This window comes from Salminus brasiliensis, chromosome 3 (assembly GCF_030463535.1).
Source record: "Salminus brasiliensis chromosome 3, fSalBra1.hap2, whole genome shotgun sequence".
NCBI classification, from domain to species: Eukaryota; Metazoa; Chordata; class Actinopteri; order Characiformes; family Bryconidae; genus Salminus; species Salminus brasiliensis.
Genome location: NC_132880.1, coordinates 1,565,412 through 1,586,575, shown reverse-complemented (window position 1 = coordinate 1,586,575; position 21,164 = coordinate 1,565,412). Strand labels below are relative to the sequence as shown.

The 21,164-nt window shown below is 43.2% G+C and overlaps 2 protein-coding genes across 2 annotated transcripts; both read left to right on the top strand.

Annotated features, from left to right (window-relative positions):
• Positions 1-271: 271 nt before the first annotated feature.
• LOC140551148 (ectonucleotide pyrophosphatase/phosphodiesterase family member 7-like) lies at positions 272-6,006 on the top strand. Its single transcript, XM_072674517.1, has 7 exons — positions 272-384; positions 475-602; positions 2,353-2,498; positions 2,996-3,628; positions 5,102-5,336; positions 5,594-5,723; positions 5,952-6,006. The coding sequence occupies exons 1-7, from the start codon at positions 272-274 to the stop codon at positions 6,004-6,006; spliced, it is 1,440 nt and encodes a 479-aa protein (XP_072530618.1).
• A 1,697-nt stretch (positions 6,007-7,703) lies between these two features.
• On the top strand, positions 7,704-19,596 carry cbx2 (chromobox homolog 2 (Drosophila Pc class)). The gene is made up of 5 exons (XM_072675128.1): positions 7,704-7,860; positions 7,950-7,993; positions 11,716-11,781; positions 13,680-13,749; positions 14,481-19,596. The coding sequence occupies exons 1-5, from the start codon at positions 7,789-7,791 to the stop codon at positions 15,894-15,896; spliced, it is 1,668 nt and encodes a 555-aa protein (XP_072531229.1). The 5' UTR covers positions 7,704-7,788; the 3' UTR covers positions 15,897-19,596.
• The last annotated feature ends 1,568 nt before the right edge of the window (positions 19,597-21,164 follow it).

Sequence of the window (21,164 nt, the reverse complement as noted above, 5' to 3'; positions counted from 1 at the left end):
GCAACACCTCTCTAATCGAGGAGATAGGATCTGATAAGATAGCCAGGGCAAACTCTGCTCATTAGCCGCGGAGAAAGAACAAATGAGTGAGAGAGAGAGAGAGCGAGAGCAGATCAGCGCGAGAGTGAGAGAGGGGTGTACTGGAAGAGGGAACAATCTCCAGCTGGAAGACGCAGAAAGAAGCTGGACGACTCAGGAAAGCTCAACCATTGCTAAGACCACTGGACTCAGTCTGGACCTGTGTGTTAACCTGTACTGTAGGCATTCGGTCATGCTGTGGACTTTGTGTGTCTGTCTGTGTGTTTGTGCACACTCTCTAGCCATGCCCATGACTGGACGCCCAAGCCGCAGTAAAGTGCTACTGGTCTCCTTTGATGGATTCAGGTGAGACACCTGCACACCTGTCAACAACATTGCATATGCTTTTTCTTTCCAGTTCCAATAAACCAGTCTGTATTCACACTGATGTTTCAGGTGGGACTATGACAGGGACGTGGACACCCCTCACCTGGACGCTATGGCACGAGATGGCGTGAAAGCCCCGTATGTGACCCCAGCCTTCTTCACCATGACCAGCCCTACCCACTTTACTATTCTGACCGGTAAGAACATACAGCACCCACGCGGTCACCTGTCACCTGACCATTTACAGCAAGCGCTAATATTTATCATGCAGAGCTTAGATATAGGCTATCCAATGGAGCCAGATGTTCCCAGAGGCATATAAAGTAAAGGTGCATGTATTTGTCACTGTACAGAAGAATGTGTCCTCTGCATTTGACCCATCTGTGGTAGTGAGCACACACACACACACACACACACACACACACACAAACTAGTGAACTAGGGGCAGTGAGCACACACACACCAAGAGCGGTGGGCAGCCAACTCCAGCACCTGGGGAGCAGAGAGGGTAAAGGGCCTTGCTCAAGGGCAGAGCAGTGGCAGCTTGCTGAGCCCGGGAATCAAACCTACAACCCTGTTATCAATAAGCCTCAATAAGCTCACTAACATCCTAACCTAAATTAATTGGAGCATATCATATCGCTGTCCAGTGAAAAACAAGTATCTCCAAAAAGGTGACTATACAAGAGAAGACAGAAATGTGGAAAATAAGATTTATTCAAAATAATTTAGAGCATTTCTATTGGTCCATTCATCCAAAAATATTCACACAGTGTACAGAAGCAGCTACAGGGTTCAACGCATGGAGAAATCTAAAAAAGTGACTCAAAAAAATGCAGCAGCAATGTCATATTTTTATTTTCTGAACAGTTAGTCTTTCAAAGAGACCCATGACCTACTGCTCTCCTTTTTTACCTGTTGTACCTGCAGGCCTTAGCTTGCTAATTGCATTGTAGGAGTGTGGGATAATCCACCAGCTAATCCACACAGAATCTGGCGTTCACCTTAGTGACCCTCATCAAAAATATCACGCTACTCTCACAGTTACTACACAACGTGCAGACGCCTATTAAGAGGAGCTAATTCTATATATTTTGATGGAAATGAATTGGTGCTAATCTCTTGTATGGCCAAGTGTGTCTCAATTCAAACATTTTACATTACAACACTAATATGGAGTTCATGAAAATATAATATGCATTATGTTTATATGCAAATATAGTTCCATTACAGTTCATTAGAGTATTTAACATTGGAAAAAGTATAACATCGCTGTGGGACAGAATAAAAAAAATTATAAAAATGTTCTCCATAATTAAATTTTTTTGATGAATGGACCAATAGAAATGCTCCAAAATTACTTGTAATTAAAAAATGTACATTGACTTCCATTGAAAGTTCAGGAGGCTTTTTCCGTTTCCTGTAAAGTTGACATGTTCGAGGTTTTGGAGTGAGCTTTTTTGTCTGACAGTGAAAACATCAAAGCAATTGCCTCATCATTAATGTTCCTCTTATCACTGTCCTTGGCCTTCACCTGAACATCTACTTGCTCATCTAAATGATTATCTCCTGCTTACTGAGCTAAAACGTCTTCACCTGAACTTGTTTTTCTCTTATCCTCTGAACTACTGTTCACCTGAAATCAAGCTGAAGGTAGATTAGATAGAGAAATGGTTACCTCAGGCACCATAAAAGTCAAGCATTGCCACTCAGAGGCGTTTTTAAAAACGACAAAACCTGTCAAGGGATTTCAGGTATGTGTCGTCTTAGAATTCTTTGTTATTAATAATTGGTAATATTCTGGGCAATTGTAATAACACAGCTTGCTCACACAGCTGATCACACTTTGCACTGATTAAGTGAGGCATTCGGACGTTTTCAGTGGGTAAAGTCCTGCCCGGAGTGTCCCCAGCTATGCTCTGACTGACCGAGGCTTTCATTCTGCAGGTAAATACATTGAAAACCACGGGGTGATCCACAACATGTGGTTCAACACCCTCACCTCTGAGAAGAAACCATACTACCAGACCCAGTTTGTGAACGAATGGTGGGACAATGGCACTGTGCCCATCTGGATCACTGCTCAAAGACAGGTATGCACACCTGGCACGTCCTTACAGTGCAGCCTAAAGCTGATTTGATCAGTTTTTCTGTATGAACTCATTTTTTCTACATTTTTCATTGGTTGAGACGTAAACAGTCACTCTGTTTACTCTTTACAGTGATGGCAAATGGGACAGTGCGTCACCCTGATGGCAATAGCCATTTTATTTGCTATCCAGCTTTAGTTGCACCCATTGCTGACACAGATGTGCAAATGCATACACACGCACACACATAGCTAGTCCCTGTAGAGAGGAAATACTGCCAATAGAATAGGACTCTCTGGAGCAGATCAACAATATGACCCTATTGGCACCATGCTGCCTAATAATGCCAGGCGTGGGCTAGTAGAGGGGTTTGAAGCCCCCAGCATTTAGGAGCTGTGGAGCCGTGGCAGAACTGTGTTCTCTGGACTAATACAGACCAATACTGTGATACAGCTGCCTCTTTATAGGAGGCCTGATGCTCTGTATTCTCTCACTCTCAGGGTCTTCAGGCTGGTTCCCTTCACTTCCCCGGGACTGCCTCCACCTACCAGGGAGAGAGTGCAGACGTGACTGAGGTGGAACCACGGTTCTACAACTACAGCAATGAGACGGCTTGGCGCGAGAATGTGGACAAAGTAATGGGAAGCTGGTTTCGAGAGAAAGACCTGGACTTTGTGTCCCTGTACTTTGGTGAGCCGGACAGCACAGGTCACAAGTATGGGCCGGACTCTCCGGAGCGCAGAGAGATGGTCAAACAGGTGGACCGCACCATCGGCTACATGCGCAGCTCAGCAGAACGCAACGGCCTCACTGACCGCCTCAACATCATCATCACCGCCGACCATGGCATGACCACGATTTTCCGGAACGGGCTCGTAGAGGAGATCACCCTGTATAAGATTCCAGGATTCTCGTTCCAAGACTTGGCGTTCCACCTGGTGGATTACGGGCCCACAGGCATGCTCCTGCCCAAGGAAGGGAGGTTGGAGAAGGTTTATAATGCTCTGAAGGGAGCACATCCACACCTCCATGTTTACAAGAAGGAGGAAATGCCATCCAGGCTGCGTTTCGCCAACAATGACCGCATATTACCCATCATCCTCTGGTCTGACCCAGGATATGTCATTAACGGGGTGAGTGAGACAAAAACTGGTACTGGTGTACCATCAGTCGGGGGGTGGTGGGGCGGTGGGGCGTGGTGGGGCGGTGGGGCGGGGGGGGGGGTGGGTGCTGCTTTTGAATCAAAATAAAGGAGCAATTTTATTCTGGGTGGATTAGTCATGACTTTTTAAAACAGCCCCAGATCTCTAGAAAATAAGCCATTATTGTATCAAACAGCCCAAATTATCTAGAACATAAGGCATTATTATATTAAACAGCCCCAATTATCTAGAACATAAGCCATTATTGTATCAAACAGCCCAAATATCTAGAACATAAGCCATTATTGTATCAAACAGCCCAAATATCTAGAACATAAGGCATTATTGTATTAAACAGCCCCAATTATCTAGAACATAAGCCATTATTGTATTAAACAGCCCAAATATCTAGAACATAAGCCATTATTGTATCAAACAGCCCAAATATCTAGAACATAAGCCATTATTGTATCAAACAGCCCAAATATCTAGAACATAAGCCATTATTGTATCAAACAGCCCAAATATCTAGAACATAAGCCATTATTGTATCAAACAGCCCAGATCTCTAGAAAGTAAGCCATTATTGATATCAAAAGTGCTGCCTCTTTCTCACTGTAATGTAGTCTTAATAACAGTTATTAAACACTGAATGGAGACACTAAACACCACTTTCTTTTCCTAAACCACTTTTAAATAACAGTGTTTTCCTCGATGCCGTGCCTGTGATTTAGTCCCTGTTCCTCTACATCACTGATCTCTGACTGTTAATCGAATGTTCAGCATCATTCAGTGAAAGACTGTGTATGAAACTTTTACAGTTCTGTTACAGAGATGCCTTTAGGCCAAAATGCAGCGCAGCATTCCAGAGCACATCCAGCTGTAGGTAGTGTCAGAGGTTATCGTCTGTTAATGGTTAGTTTCTTTAGGGCTGCCAACTCTGACGGTTCACTCAGAGATCCAGACGTTATCATCCTTACAGACAGATCCCATCTGCTACATCATCAGAAGTAGAGATAACATAAAGTCAGTGAGAGTGTCTACCTGTAATTAACTCTATATAACATTAGAATAAACCCAAATAAACATAATGTCAGTGGTCAGTGAGAGTGTCTACCTGTAATTAACTCTATATAACATTAGAATAAACCCAAATAAACATAAAGTCAGTGGTCAGTGAGAGTGTCTACCTGTAATTAACTCTATATAACATTAGAATAAACCCAAATAAACATAATGTCAGTGGTCAGTGAGAGTGTCTACCTGTAATTAACTCTATATAACATTAGAATAAACCCAAATAAACATAAAGTCAGTGGTCAGTGAGAGTGTCTACCTGTAATTAACTCTATATAACATTAGAATAAACCCAAATAAACATAAAGTCAGTGGTCAGTGAGAGTGTCTACCTGTAATTAACTCTATATAACATTAGAATAAACCTCTTTTTCCCTCTCTTTGCAGTACTTTTCAGTGCAGGTAAACAAGGGGGAGCACGGTTTTGACAACGAGAACATGGACATGAAACCGTTCTTCCGGGCAGTGGGACCAGCCTTCCGGAAGAATCTGGAGGTGGAGCCATTTGAGACGGTGAACATCTACCCGTTGATGTGCCACCTGCTGGACATCACACCTGAACCCAATGATGGCCACTTGGACGCCACACGGGCAATGCTGATGGCCTCCGAGCCACTTGAGGGTGAGCCTCCTTCCTGAATCACTCTGAGGGAAATGAAACACATGGTGACATTTGAAGGGCTTGAATATCACACAGAACATAAACGACGTGGGAATCCAGTGCTTTTATTGCAGTTCTGACAATTCTTTCATTCCAGCAAACCTGGACAGATGTTTGCTGACCACATGATTGAAGAAGTAGAGTCAGATGTGCTCCTGTTTGGTGTTAATGAAGCCCTACAGCTGCTCTTTCTCTCTCTCTCTCTCTCCTTGTTGTAGACAGAACCCCTGTATCTGATGTCCACACACGTGCATTCATCGGCCTGGCGGCAGTGGCCGGCTTTCTGTTTATCACGTTTGTTTTCGTCCTGATTGGCCACATCGTCAAACGCAGAAGGAACAACAACAGGTACAGAAAACAGTATTGTTAATGTATTAGAAACAACATCTGGACCTCTTCAGTTGTTACACTTGTTACATGCTTAACCTTATTATTCAGTAATTACATGAAGAATGCACTGTTAATCATTCTGTTGATTATCTGTCCTGCTCTGAGTAAATGTGTAAACATCGTCGTGGTCAGCTATAACAACGTCCACACACTTTTCTCAGTTCTTCATTTCTGTTTATCTGGCAGAACCAGCGGCTGGGAGAAGACTGAAGACTTTCAGACAAAAGAAGCTTCCTTTTAGACTCTGAACGGCTTTGTGAACTGATGACAGCACTCAGCTGGTCAAAGCCTCAGAATGCAAACAAGCAAACAAACAAACAGGAAGTGTAATAAATGTACTGTTATTGCTTCCTGCCCTTTGTCCTCAAACACACCCTCATTACCTTTATTATAAACATGTAATACCTTTCAAAATGTAATACATTTGAAAGGTCTGAACTCAAAGATCAAAGAACATTATTTAAAAATGCACACTCTGATGTTTTATACTTCTAAAATATATCAGTTTTGAATTCAAATAAATTGCTTTTGTTTTAAACTTGTGTTGTGTTTGCTTTTTTGTGACCAAAACAGTTTAAACATTTAAAAGAAATATATATTGTATATAATATATATATGATAATAAATAACATATATTATATAAATAGTTTCAAATATTGTTTCTTGCAATTAATAATATAGTTCCAATTACAGCATTAATATTGTTATATCTAAATTCTGTTTTTATGTGATTAATTATATTATATATGTGTTTTATGTGTTTTTAATGATTTTATATTTAAATTATTTTAATGGTATTTTTTAATTACATTATTAATATTGTTATATATTAACTATCTTTTATATTATTAATTATATTATATAGCAAACATTGTTAGCGTTTTTTATCTATTTTATATTTGTATTATTATTTTAATTGTATTTTTAAATTACATTATTAATAATGTTATATGTTTTTTATATGATTAAATATATTAAGAATTAACCAATGTTAGCATTTACGTGTTTATTACACTTATTTTATATTTTAATTATTTTAATTGTATTTTTGATCATTACATTATTAATATTGTTATATATTATGTTTTATATTATTAATTATATTAGTAATCAACCATTGTTTGCGTTTTTAGTCATTTTATTATTTTAATAAATTTCATAGTTTTTAAATTACATTATTAATATTGTTATATATTAATTATATATTTTTATGATTTATTTTATTATATATCATTATATTACATTGTTGGCGTTTTTAATCATTTTATATTTGTATTATTGTCTGTAATGTATTTCTAATAATTACATTATTATTATTGTTATATGTTTTTAGACGATTAATTATATTATAAATCAACCATTGTTATTATTACTATTATTATTATTATTATTATATTTTTTAGAATTTTAATTAATTTCATAGTTTTTATAATTACATTATTAATATTGTTATATATTAATTATGTTTTATATGATTAATTCTATTATAAATCAACCACTGTTATTATTATTAATATTATATTTTTAGACTTTTAATTAATGTAATAGTTTTCATAATTATATATTAATTATGTTTTATATTATTCATTATATTGTATATCAAACATTGTTAGCGTTTAATTATTTTATATTTGTATATATACGATTAATTATATTATAACTCTTTTTTAATTATTTTAATTATTTTAATTGTATTTATTTCCCCTGCTAATTCGCGTCGCTCTTCAAAGTACCCGGATGGAAGCGCCATGACGTCAGCTCGGACGGTGCCCGTCGAGGTTCATCTCCGTTGTTTTTAGCGTTTGTGTTTTGTTTTGTTTTCTCTCTCTCTCTCTCTCTCTCTCTCCCTCTCTCTCTCTCTCTCTCTCTCTCTCTCTCTCTCTCTCTCTCCTCCCCCTCGCGCCTTCCTTTAGCCTTTGGGGCTTTTCTTTTAAGCCGACGTGCCAGAGAGAGAGAGTGTGTGTGTGTGTGTGTGTGACTGAGAGAGAGAGAGAGAGAGAGAGAGGGGCTGGTGCTGGCAGACATGGAGGAGCTGAGCGCGGTGGGAGAGCAGGTTTTTGATGCCGAGTGCATCCTGAACAAAAGGCTCCGTAAGGTGAGCTTGTTGTTGTTGTTTGTTGTTGTTGTTGTTGTTTGTAAACACGCCCCCCTTCTCCCGGTAATCGCGATCGTGTGTTTCCGCAGGGGAAGTTGGAGTATCTGGTGAAGTGGAGAGGATGGTCGGCCAAGTAAGAGAGCGAGAGCACCGCACACAATGAGCAGCGAAGCCGAAGTTGGGGCTCCGTGGTCGAATTGTCCGTTCCACCTTAAATGGCTACAGCAGTTACATTCAGGCGCGCCGGGCGCCGGGCGCGCCTGAATGTAACTGCTGTAGCCATTTAAGGTGGAACGGACAATTCCCCCCAACTCCAGCTTCGCCGAGCAGCACAACAACACCACCACCACAGCAGCTTGTTGCACCGCCCGGACACACTTACACCCACATACTGCAAAAAATGAACCTCACACATCATCTAAAAATCAATTTAACCCGCATTTAATCCCATTTATCTAAACTTTTCAACTTAGATAGATAGCTAGTAGCTACGCGTCGTAAGATTTCATATAACGCTAGCTAGCTAGTGCTAACTACTAGATAGATAGCTATAACTAGCTACCCAATTATCCAGCTACCCTCCCTTTTATTTATAGCTATAGCTAGATATCGCCACCTCTCTTAAAAACTCTTTAAATATATATATATATATCTATATCTAGTGCTAGCTAACATGTATCCAGCTTAAACTGTTTACTAGCTAGTGCTAGATAGCTACTAGCTAACTGTCAGGTCGTAAATTGTCCTAGTTAGATAGCTATAGCTAACTATCTACCTATTTACCATAAATGTGCATTTATAAAGTAATTAAAGTAGTATTTATTATTCTAAAATTATTTAATCACTTTAAACAAACTTTTTTTTCACTTAATTAAAGCACAGACGTGCTACCTTCTATTACTGTGACTTTAATTACTGATGTTAGTATGTTAGTTATGTAACTGTGTTTATATTATCTATATAAGTGTAATTAGTCTAAAGTAATTTTCTGTGATATTTCTTTACTTTAGAATGAGTCAAATTTGTACTTCTGGCTCTTTTTGTATGTATGTGCCCCCCTTTCTGCCCCCCTTTCAGTGTGTGTGTGCCCCCTTGAGATGTCGCGCGCTTCTTCTTGTTTGGGGCTTTTGGTGAACTCCAGCTGCCCCAGCTCACCCCCCCAACCCCACCACGCTACACCCCACGCACTCACAATCCCCTTTAACCCAGCCTATTTAGTCAGTGTAGACAGGCACTGACTATCTCGCACCCCCCTTTCTCTCTCTCTCTCTCTCTCTCTCTCTCTCTCTCTCTCTCTCTCTCTCCATCCACTTCTTTCTATATTGGGCTCTATCATTATCCTTATAAGCACGACTTCCTTAGATGCTAAATATTGCACAAGCAATCTCGCCCTCTCCCTGTCTCTCCTTCTTTCTCTGTCTCTTTATTGTCGCTGTTAATCCCACTCAGCAGGCATTTTATCTGTCAATCACAACCCACTTTCACCCCCCCAACACACACACACACACACACACACACGCGCACACACACATATACAAACCATTCCATCTGCTTCCACATACACACGGACGCAGGGTTGAGAAGGAGTGGGGGGGCAGATAAAGCAAAAGCCATTGATTATTTTAATTACCTGCTTTTTCACGTTCGGGACATAAGAGCTTTCTTTTCTTTTTCTCTTGATTTGAGAGATGTAAACAGTCCTTCAGTGTGGGTTTGACCGTCAGATACAGTGGTGGTGAGTGGAAACAGGCGTCGCCGTGACTGGAGCACAATTAGAGCGCTTTTCTTTACTGGCCAAAGCCACCAGTGATCTTAGATGTGTTCTGAGGGTAAAAGACTTGCATGTATCCCTCCACCAGGAATGGTAGAATCAGAACTCTGGTAGAACAGTGTCTCAGGCATCAGGCAGCATCTTCATCACCATTAGGTGAAGAACTTTCTGTGAGGAGCTTTTTTTATTAGAGCTTCAGACGTCTGCTTCCGTTCACCTCCTCTGTAGAACTCCTAATTCTGACCGGGTAACTCCTAATTCTGACCCCCACCCCAAACCCCTTAAACCCTGTTTACATCTTAATCGTTAATTATGTCGATAGTTCTGGTGAAGATTTCCTTTAGGAGCACATGTCTGTTTTACTGATGTGGTCGTGATCTGCTTTCAGACGCTAGACCCAGGTCTGTTACTGTGTACCTAAAAAAAAAAAAGGTTAATAATAGTAATAATAATCTGTTCAGCGGAGCCTAGGGCTACTCTAAACATTACACATTTCTGAAGAGAAACCGAGTGAAGGACTAGAGGGTGTAGTTTCCTCTCCAGCAGGCCCAGTACTCAGAACTCCGTGATCAGCAACTGCTCTTTCAGACTAGTGCTGAGCAATGACTACTTTTAATCCATAAATTCTGTTGGTACTTTCTCCGCTGTGTGTGTTCATGTACTGCCCCCTTAAAAGTACCGTGTGTAGCAGTCATGTGGCCCCACCCTGTCCAGTTTACAACATAGAAGCAATAGAAGCAGGGGTAAAATTCTAATATTTATTGACGATCAGCATATAAATATCACAACTATATAGTCATTAAATTTTAGTTTTAAATAGTGCTGATATGACCTCAAATCAATAATCAATCACAATTAATTTAACAATGTTAATTTAACATTAATTAAAAACTCTTTCACATATATACTCTTTCATATATAAATATATCAAAATAATCTTCAATAGAAGTTAGTGTAAAATATTAAAATATTTTCTTCCAGGTAATTTTTGGATAATTTCTATTGGTCAATTCATCATGAAAAGCATAAAAAACCATGTACAAAAATTGTGTGTGTATAGAAATAAAAAATAGAAATAAATAAAAAAATTTTTTTTATATATATATTTTTTTAATTATTATTTTTTTTTTAACACCAATTTGAAACACTTTACCTGTTTGTGATGAATGGACGGACTGATGAAAACGCCCCAAAAGAACATGACCATTAAGAATGTCTTTATTTTTGGACCTTTGGGGACTTGTTGTTGTTGTTGTTGTTCTGTGTAGTGAAGTAATCTCATCACTGTTGCACCGTTCCGTTCTTCACATTATATCAGAATGATGAACAGACCAATAGAAAAGCTCTGAAATGACCTGGAACAGAATCTTCTTACGTTGACGTTCTTTGAAAGTTAGGAAGGGTTTTTCCTTCTCCGGTAAAGTCATCGTTTTGGAGATTTGTGATGGTGTGTCTTTTGTTTTGTTTTTTTGGCCCGACAGCAATGATATGCAAGTGGTGTAGTTTCTGTAGTTGCCAGAGTGAGGAATGCAGTCTGGAGCCATCCCTGGACTCCTGGAGTTAAGGGGGTTAAATAAGCTTCTCTGTTTTCATTTAGGCTGACCCTAAACTCCCACTCCCTGCTCCCAAGCTACACAAACCCCTCTCCAGCGGTGTTTACTGAGCCGGCTGCGCTGCTTTACCTGGTCATTTTGGTGAGATTGTGGGCGCGTGTTTAGCCAAAGCAGCCTGCAGATAAACATTTGTGAACCAGGAGCTTTGGCACGCCGAGTTCGCAGATCTGGAGCAGAAAGAAAAAAGATGGAGCTCTGCGTCTCTTCTTTCTTCCTTCCAGTTGAGACTTCAAAAGAACGGCCCGTAATGGACGGATCTGTGGAGAGGGTTTATCAGATTTATGGTCCTCCATGGCCAGCAGTTTTGAATTTCCTTTTTTTCTTTTTTTAAAACAAACCCCACTTACAGGAGCTTATCCAAATCATACCCAAATAACAATTCAGGGGGTTGCAAACGAGAGTCTGTGCTGTTTTGCATGTGTGGGCGAGGCGGTGAAGAATGCTAAAGGGCTTCTGGATTTGTGTTTTCAGGCACAATAGCTGGGAGCCGCAGGAGAACCTCCTTGACCCAAGACTGCTGGCTGCGTTTAACAAGAGGTGAGGAGAAAGGGGAGGGGGTCGCTCCCGTTGGACGAACAGCGAGATGTTCCTCCTCCATGTGCAAACAATATGGACTGCAACGCTTGGCCAGGCGTCAATGGTGCACCATTCTCAGCCATTTAGCACCACGGACATGCATATGGATTTCAGAGCTGCCAAAGGGCTCATTCAAATAAACATCCTGGCTCTGGCGTCTGGCACCTCGGCCAGGCTTTATGTTGTTTAGTTCGGCCCAGGTCCCCAGAGGAACTGGTTTAGGAAAACAACAGCAGGCTTTACACCACAAACGGGTTTCATCATGAGATTTTGTAAAGTTAATTAAGCCCTTTGTTTGTTATGCAGTTATTAATCCAAACGCAGAAATCACTGTGAATTATTTCATCATTTTAGCACCTTTTCGTGGCGGCCCACAGGGTTCTGTCCTAGGGTTTGTGAAGCTGATGTTTCAGGGTTGCCTTCATGTAGCAGTGAGCAATGAAACACACAGGGGTTTACGGGGATAACCATGGGATTAAGGATGTGATGGGCTTCACGGTGGCCAGTTTAGTGCCTTTGTGGCCAGGGACCGCATGGATAACCTGTGGTCATTCCAAGCCAGGGGTGGTCATAATGTTCTGATATGCTTCTAACCTTCGGAAGCTCTCTTTTTTTATGAATGGACTTTCCATGTTGCCCTCTTTTCATGAGCCAGGAATGCCTTGAGTCTGCACGCTTAAAAATGGGGCCATCAGCTGCTGGAACCTGGGAGAGCACAGTCTGCAGGGCTTTCTCTAAATGGGTAGATGGTGCTCCCTCCCCTCATCCCTTCCCATCGGCACAGGCGTGTGTTGACTGTTGTATCAGACCTGCTTAGGCAGCATCGGTGGCTGACCTCACGTGTTGGAGGAGGCGTGTGCTCGTCCTTATTATTTTAGCGATAGGGGGAGTCTTAGTGAGGAGGTGGGTTAATAGGCTCAGCTAACTTGGGTAAACGTTGAAAAACAGTGTCTTAGAAGAACCACAGTTGGTTCCATAGAAAGCCTTGTGTGTGATGTGTTCGTGGGAGGGTGAGGAACATGCTTCCCTACAGAACCCAAACTGAGCCTGGTTCTTCTGCGTTATCATGCAAAGAACCCTTTGAAGAGACGTCATTTTTTTTTATTTACGCCGTATTTGATGGCCTGAAAGGTACGCCCAAGAAAAACGTCATCATTTTCCTGCATCGTAGATCTGTCTCAAGAAAGTCTTCATGCTATGATCTGACCTGCAGTGCTGGAATCAGGCCAGGATTTCTGGAGGTGTTCTCAGCACCTCGTACAGGTCGGCCTGCAACTGTGGTCTCGCAGTCAAAAGCCGTCAGTGTAGCAGTTGGTAAGATGTGTGATGCACACAGGTTTGGCTGAAAAGAGAGGAGGATGGTGAGGAGGGGCTGTTGTGTAAAAATGACAGTTTGTGAAGCTGCCGGGAGGCTGTGGCAGGAAGTGCGGAGGCGAGATTGTTAATTTCTAACAAACAGGAACTAGATTTCACAACTGCCTTTCACACTTGTAGAAGATGGCCCAACATTTTTGGCTCTTCCAGAGCGCTCTGGTGTGGTACAGAAAGTTCGACACATGGCGATCCAAGTTTTGGACATTGGATAAATGTAATATGGGAACATGTTCAATGTTTATGGTGAAAATCCTTGATATTCTTTTTTTTTTATTGGTTTAGAAGTCGGAGACCTGCTTTGTATGTCAGAACTAAATGAAGTCATATCCCACAAAAATCACTGATTTTATCAAAAATTGTCACTAGTGCAGGTTTTTATCACCATCTTTTCAGACAGAAAGAAGTTTCTTTTAACATTTTAGAGATAAAAAATGTAGTAGTAAAGTTGTAGTTCCTAATTCTTATTGTTTTCGTTGTGTTTACAGGGAGCAGGAGCGAGAACTGTTGCTCCGGAAGCGAGGAAAACGGCCTCGTGGAAGGCCGCGGAAAATCATGGTAAGCACGTCATGCAGTAGGACCCTACAAATCTTACAAATGCTTCTCTATGGTGCTTTTCCACTGGGCAGTGCGGCTTGGGATGGTAAACCTCTGGTCCCTGGAGAGAAGCACTGCCAATAGAATAGGACTCCCTAGAGCAGATAAACTGAACAGAATGGCAGGCGTGGCCTGTAGAGGGGTGTAAAGCAGTGGAGGAACTGTGTTCTCTGGAGTGATGGATGGTGGTGCCCCATACAATACTTTTGGGATAAGCTGGGGAGTTGGGGATGATAAGGTGAGGTGGTGATCTTACTTTTGTTACTGAATGCAATCATACCTCACAACAATGCTCCTCCAGAATCTAGTAGAATGCCTTTTTCCTTCTTTCCCTGGACAGTTACTCCAACTAAAGCAGGATCAACTCTTTCTAATTCCCTTGATTTCAGAAGAGACAGCCAATGAGCAGTTGTCCCAAAACTTTTGGCAATGTAATGTAGTGTGTGTTTGGTAGTTAGGAAGGTAGATAGAAAGTTGACCGTGCCTCACAGCAGCTCATGGAGCAGACAGAGGACTTGAATGGCTAAATTTATGGATACCATATGTCTCGTACCATGTCAGACTGCACTGCCCAGTGGAAAAACTTCATTACAGTGGTGCTACTGAACCAAAATAGGATGTCCCGTCTTAAAAGATTCATGTTTCCATCAAAGCATCCAGTAATTTTATTTTTCCTGTTATCTTTTTACCAGGACTCTGTTCCACCAGTCTCGAAATCAAGTAGTTCCTCATCGTCTTCATCCTCATCTGGCTCGTCCTCTTCTTCGTCCTCCTCTTCTTCTTCCTCTGAGGAGGATGATGATGATGACGACGATGAGGACGACGACGACGATGACGACGACAACAGCGACAGGAAGCTGAAGACGAGTCCCCGTCCTAGGGAGCTGAACCCCGTTCCGCAGAAGAAGGCTCAGATTGTAGTAGCCAAACCAGACCCTCCGAAAAAGAAGCGAGGCAGAAAGCCTTTGACTCCAGAGCTAAAGGCCTTGCGTCAGAGTCAGATCAAGAGTTCACGAAAGCCCATGCTGAAAGACCCTCTGTCCGATTTGCGGGGCAACATCAAGAAACCCCTCATGCCTGCCAGCTTCACCTACACAGGTATGAATCGAGCTGCCAACAGGGAGCCACTTGCTGCGCAGAGCAGAGGATCCTTCACCCACACGTCGTCTACAAAGAGTTCCCTCACCACTGTGGGTCCAGGTCGCCCAGCGGGATCGCTTGGACGGCTGTCGCAAGGGAAAGGCACGGCGGATTTCAAACTCTCGGACATGGGGAGTGGAGGAGGAGGGCTGGATTTAAAGGCGTCCGCATGCAAGTCTCCGGGAGTGGCGTCACTGAGCTTGCACAACTCGAAGCTTACAGCATGCAGTACCAACGGGCAGGCAGGAGGGGGAGCTCCGAACTGGACGAAAAAGCAGGAAACTCTGACGCAAAGTCCTCTGCAACGATCGGCCGGCAACAAACCTGCAACTACGTCTTTGTCCTCTGTAAAAAGCTCCAGTAACCAGGCTATGAGCCTCCAGCCTGCAAGCCTCCATGGTGCAAGCAAAATCGCACAAGGTAGTGACTCTTCTGCAGTTGATGGCAGCATCCAAGGCTCCATCCATCGGAACTCTGGAGGCTCAGTAAGAAAAGGCTCGACGCAAGAGAAAAGCCTTTCGATGAACCCAGCCAATCAAGCAGCAGGATTAGGGATGATGGGTTCACGCAACAGTAGCATCCCGATTGGGGTGGACCGGGTAAAGTCCGAAGATTCCAGTGACCCCGCGGAGAGGTTGGGGAAAGCCAATCAAGGCAGGCATCAGAAAGGCTTGAGCTTCACATCAGCCTTGGACAGAAATGGCTCGAAAGACGGAAGCAAGGCAGCGAAGACGCTGAGCGAAATGAGCACGGGGGAAGAGGGAACCAGTTCGGAGTCTGAGCAAGAGTCTTCATTCTCCAGCAAAAGTCAGGATCTGTCGATTGGCATGCAGGCCGGTCAGGACTGGAGACCCACACGCAGCCTGATTGAACATGTTTTTGTCACTGACGTCACCGCCAACCTCGTCACGGTCACCGTGAAGGAGTCGCCCACCAGCGTTGGCTTTTTCAGCATCCGGAACTTCTGACCATTCGAACGAACGCATTCAGGAAACTTCTCCGGAAGAAACAGTCAAGACAAAACCTGAGCCGAGCCGAGGCGAGGACTCAGCCTTGCAGAATCTGAAGGAAGTAGCTGGACTCCGAACCATTTCAGTGCTTGGGAGATGTTGGAATAGTTTTGGGCACGTCTCCCGGATTTTAAAATTGGAACTTTTGCCTTTTCGTTTTTTTTAATAAAAGGTGAACTTCCTCAGTTTGTCATTCAGGCCAGAGTATACGGACCCAACTGTCCCCAACAGACACCAACATTAATCTGGCTTTACATTGATTCCATGGAGGGGGAATCTTCTAGAACAGTGTAAAGAGTAGGGGAAAACATTTTAGGACTAACACTAACCGTTCTAGAGCGTTCTCCCCTTCCACACAGTGCTAGCATTGCTTGTTGGTTCTTATTGAGAACGGTGTGAAGGAGGAAATTTTTGAGTGTGTTTTAGAACTACAGGAATTGTGGCGCAAATTCGAGATCTGTGTAGATGGGGAAAAACGTTCTCAAACTGGGTGAATGAATGAACGTGGGAGAACGTTCTAGAACAAACAGCAACCCTCCAAACCAATGTGAATTGGCGTTCTAGAGTGTACTCTAGAACGGCAGGAATGGGGAAGAACACCCTGGCTGTGGCTGAAATGTCTCCCTGTTTACATTTTAGGGCACAGTGGAAGTTGAGGGTTATGTTAAAGGTGCTATAATTGTAATTTTTAGTAAACAGCCTAACTAGCTACATTAGCTGACCGTGGACCAAAAAACATTGTGAGTCTGTTTGTAACTAAGCAACAGACAGTGGATTGAAACTGTTACCAGCCACTGGATGCCGTGAATTTCTGATATTTTCCTGTGTAGTTTGTAAACAGTGGGTCTAGGTTGCTCAGTAACAATATTCATCAACATTCATCACGTGTGTGTGTGTGTGTGTGTGTGTGTGTGTGTGTGTGTGTGTGTGTGGAGATGTAAACACTACTCATGCATGTTCATGTACGACCAGTACTGACACATGCTGATAAAGAGGGAGTGTCCACAGTGTTTAGTGCTTCTGGCGCTGCTTAGTAATACTCCTTTTCTGGACAGCGCACTACTAGTGAGGGAGTAGGGATCCATTTCAGTCACAGCCACTGTGAATGTTCAGATCTTGGCCAATCAGCCCGGGGTTTGTTGGTGTTTTGGGGGTGGTTCGGTCTGCTCTGGCGTTAAGAGAAGTAGGAGACCAACCTTGTAACTGGAAGATATGATAGACGGCCAGGGAGCCAGCTCTTTATGTATGTATTCAATCAATCAGGTGCTTTACTAAGTGGTGCTTAGTGAATGAAGAAACACAGACCTCGTTCACACCTGGTCACTTCATGTGACTAGCATGTTGGCCGCACACATGGATGCCCACCAGGGTTAACGAAGGGACCAGGAGGGGTTAAACATAGGCCCTATTTGGGTTGCACACTGCACATGGGGCCTAGATGGTACCCATGCGAAATTTAAGGTGGGCTGTAACGATGGGGCCTATTTGTTGGAAGTCTCAGTAACACCACATATACAAACCCACTCAGAGCCCATGCCCACCTGGAACCCATTTAGTGGAGTCCCCACATGAGCATGCTGGTTGGGGTGTCCTGGGAGCGTTTACACTTGCATTGATATGTGGCCTGGCCTCATCCAGACATAATCCGCATAAGGAACCAGGTGTAAATGAGGTCAGAGTCTTGTAAATCCAATTTTTAATTTTTTTTTTTTAATGTTCCAACCGACGTGTCTTATGCTAATTGAACTGACGTACATACGCGAGCGTCCGTCAGGAAAATCGCAGCAAATGCGATTGATGTTCTCAAACAGTATTGTTTACGAAAATGTTACACAAAACTACAGAAGGCCGTTTTACACTGTAGAAAACTTAGCTAGCAGCTGAGCTACTTCTGCTGGTAAGTTATCTGAACCAGAACTTTTACAGCGAGCACCGGTTTTATTTACAGTGTGAGCACATCCGAAGTGTTCTTTTGTTGTTGTTGTTGTTGTTGTTGTTTATTTGTTTGATTGTTTTGTTTCTTTGGTCCGTTTAAACAGGCAAGTTTTAGATTGGTGAAGCTTTTGCCTTGCTAGAGCTATCTGGAGCAGTTTAGCCTTGTTCTGTTCTGGCTAATATGAGGCCTTCTCTCTAGTTCACGGTATCTCCATCTTTATTTATTATTTCTTACTGTGGTGTGTTTTTATTTTTTTTTTAGATGATATGTGACAAAAATCAGTAAACAATCTTTTTTTGTAGAAAAAAAGCTGACAACTCATTTAACACTCCTAAAAATAAAGATGCTTTAAAGGGTTCTTTGAGTGAAGCCATAGAAGAACCACCACCGCCACCACCTGAGACGCCAAATCCAGGTCCAGAAAGTGAGAATCCGGCCCGGGATTCTGTTCAAACTGCTTTAGGTCCAACTGCCTGGGTCGCTCTGCTGCAGCTAAGCAGGTGGAGATCTCGATCCAGCAGCCTGGGCTTGTTCCTCCTCTCTGGACCTAAGCTAAGCTGCAGCAAAGACAACTTCAGGCGGTTGGATTTTTTTTCTTTATGGATGTGGATTTGCGTCACGCAGCTGCCGGTGTGGACTTTGACTCAGTTTAAAAAATGTGAATCTTAAAAACAAAATCCTGGCAGCTCTTCTGCCCAAATTCAGTTCAGACACTAAATTGACAAAAGTATTGGGACCCCTACGCATTCTACCTACAGGAGCTCCTATAAGATGCCCCATTCTAAACCCATAGGCATTATTAATATGGAGCTGGTCCCTCTTTGCTCTAAGCTCTAGCAGCAGCAGCAGGTCTGGAGCTCTGCTGCAGTTACTGAGTCAGTTGGAGACTTTTCTGCACTCTGCTCTGAGCTCAGCACTCGGCCCTGACCCCGCTCTGTAACTTTACGTGGTCTGACAGACACTCGGTGGCTGAGCTGCTCTCTGTGAGCTGTTCCTCCTAAACTCTTCCACTGTTCAATAATAACACCATTTACAGCTGATGGAGGAAGATCTAGGAGGGAAGGTCTAAATTTCACCAGCTGACTTGTTGTTGTTGGTGCAGCGGTGTCTCCTATTACATACAGAACCACGCTGGAGTTCAGTGAGCTCTTCAGAACCTCCCGTTCTTTCACTGATGTTAACTGCATGTCTCGGTGCTCGATCTTAATACACCAATGATTAAAAAAATAGAAATAATCATAAAAATAAAAAGGTGTGTCCCAATACTTTTGTCCACACTGTGTATTCAGTGGCTGAACGGATCTGCGTAGAAACTTCCGATCTTTCAAATCTCAAGTGCCTTTGTTTCGGTGTCTCAGTGTTTAGCCGATGAGGTGCTCAACTCAAGCTATCATGGGTTCTCCTTATTGTTGTTGTTCTCTTTACTATGGTGGGTTTCCTCTGCTGTGGTCAGTATATGTGTATGAGTGGCAGCAGCTTCTCTGGCAAAGTGCTTCCAGCCTTTGAGAACCTCTTTGCCAGTCTTCAGTAACGTTCCTGGTAGATTCAGTCCGGTCTACAGAACCGGTAGAACCACGTAGCTGCAGGTAGATAACTGTCCTTTTTTAGTTTCTGCTCCGATTAGTCTTCAATCAGGTCTGAGGAGCCAGGCATGGACTTCATGTACTTCAAGCAGCCAATTAAACCACATTTTCAGCTCTAACGGTCCGAGTGTACACGTGTTTCTCTCTCTCTCTGTGTGTGTGTGTGTGTGTGTGTGTGTGTGTGTGTGTAACCCACCCTGAGGCCTGAAACTATCAGCAGTAAAGGAGCTCGGAGCGCGGTTCCCGAATGTTACTGTGCTATCAGTGCCCCTCTCGTCCAACGCTCGAGGAAGGGGAGGGTGATAGGCTATCTCTGTGGCTCACAGGGGCAGAGATAAGAGAGAGAGCGAGCTTAGGTTACTCCTTCACACACAATTATCTGTCCTCCTGTAGCAGGAACTTGTTATGCTGCTGACATGGAGAGGCAAAAGGGTTGCCAGAAATGATCCGCACATCTGCTATTAATGGACAAAAGTATTGGGACACCTGCTCATTCAGTATTTCTTCTGAAATCAAGGGTATTAAAAGAGTTTCTCCTGCTTCTGTTGGAGTGACTGTCTCTACTGTCCAGGGAAGAAGACTTTCTACTAGATTTTGGAGTAGAGCATTGCTGTGAGGATTTGGTTGCATGCAGTGACAAGAGTGGCGTCTGGAACTTCCCAGCTTGTTCCATTCAAAAGTACTGGATGGCGCTCCACCACCATCATTCCAGAGAACACAATTCTTCCACTGTTCCACAGCTCCTCAATGCTGCTGGGGGGCTTCATACCCCTCTAGCCCACACCTGGCGTTATTAGGCAGCATGGTGCCGATAGGGTCATGTTTATCTGCTCCAGAGAGTCCTATTCTATTGGCAGTACTTCTTCTCTACAGGGACTAGCTGAGTGTGTGTGTGTGCATTTGCACATCTGTGTCAGCAATGGGTGCAACTTAAAAGTAGCTGAATCCATAAACCTAAATTATTTGGAAATTGCTGTTCCGAATCTGGCTAGTGCGCCCCCTAGTGTTGGAAGGTTCAGTTCCGCCGCGCCTGTAACTCCTGAACCTGAACTGATGATTGATGGTAAAAAATATAGTGGATGGTGACCTTCTGAATGTTGATGCTCCCAGTGATTGCCATGGCGACAGACCAAGCAGCAAAGCCCCGGATTGGCTGCTTTCTGAACCGCTCGCTCTAAGAGGGGTGTGCTGAGAGGGCTGGAGTTGTATGAAAGTTAAGCCACTATTGGGTCTTCATCAGCCCTGCATAGCTGGAGGGGGTTGGTGGGAGGGGTTGGAGGGTGGTGGTCTCCATGCCATGCAGGCCTCTGCAAAGCCGTGGTCAGGAGGCGCCCACCTCCTCAGCCAGCTGCTCCTCGGCTCTCCTCACTCTCTGCCGTTGTGCTGGAGGTGGTAAACATGGCCTCCCTCCAGGTATAGATGTGGGTCACATAACGGGCAGGTGCTCCCTGGTTGAGACACTTAGTAGGTCTTCAGGAACCTGCCTGGCTTCAGGAACCCACGTTCACATCGATAGCCTCCACCCAGCCTCTTATACAGTCTTTATAAAGCCCCGCTAGTAACACACCCATGTCCAAATGTTTGTGGACACCCCTCCTAATGAATGCATTCAGCTACTTTAAGCTGCACCCACTGCTGATACAGATGTGCCAATGCGTGCACACACACACACACACACACACACAGCTTGTCTAGTTTCTGTAGAGA

Coding starts and splice junctions, on each gene's coding strand:
- cbx2 (XM_072675128.1), top strand. CDS start 7,789: ATGGAGGAGCTGAGCGCGGTGGGAGAGCAGGTTTTTGATGCCGAGTGC. Junction 7,861..7,949: donor TGAACAAAAGGCTCCGTAAG/GTGAGCTTGTTG, acceptor GTGTTTCCGCAG/GGGAAGTTGGAGTATCTGGT. Junction 11,782..13,679: donor CTGGCTGCGTTTAACAAGAG/GTGAGGAGAAAG, acceptor TTGTGTTTACAG/GGAGCAGGAGCGAGAACTGT.
- LOC140551148 (XM_072674517.1), top strand. CDS start 272: ATGCTGTGGACTTTGTGTGTCTGTCTGTGTGTTTGTGCACACTCTCTA. Junction 385..474: donor GTCTCCTTTGATGGATTCAG/GTGAGACACCTG, acceptor CTGATGTTTCAG/GTGGGACTATGACAGGGACG. Junction 2,499..2,995: donor GGATCACTGCTCAAAGACAG/GTATGCACACCT, acceptor TCTCACTCTCAG/GGTCTTCAGGCTGGTTCCCT.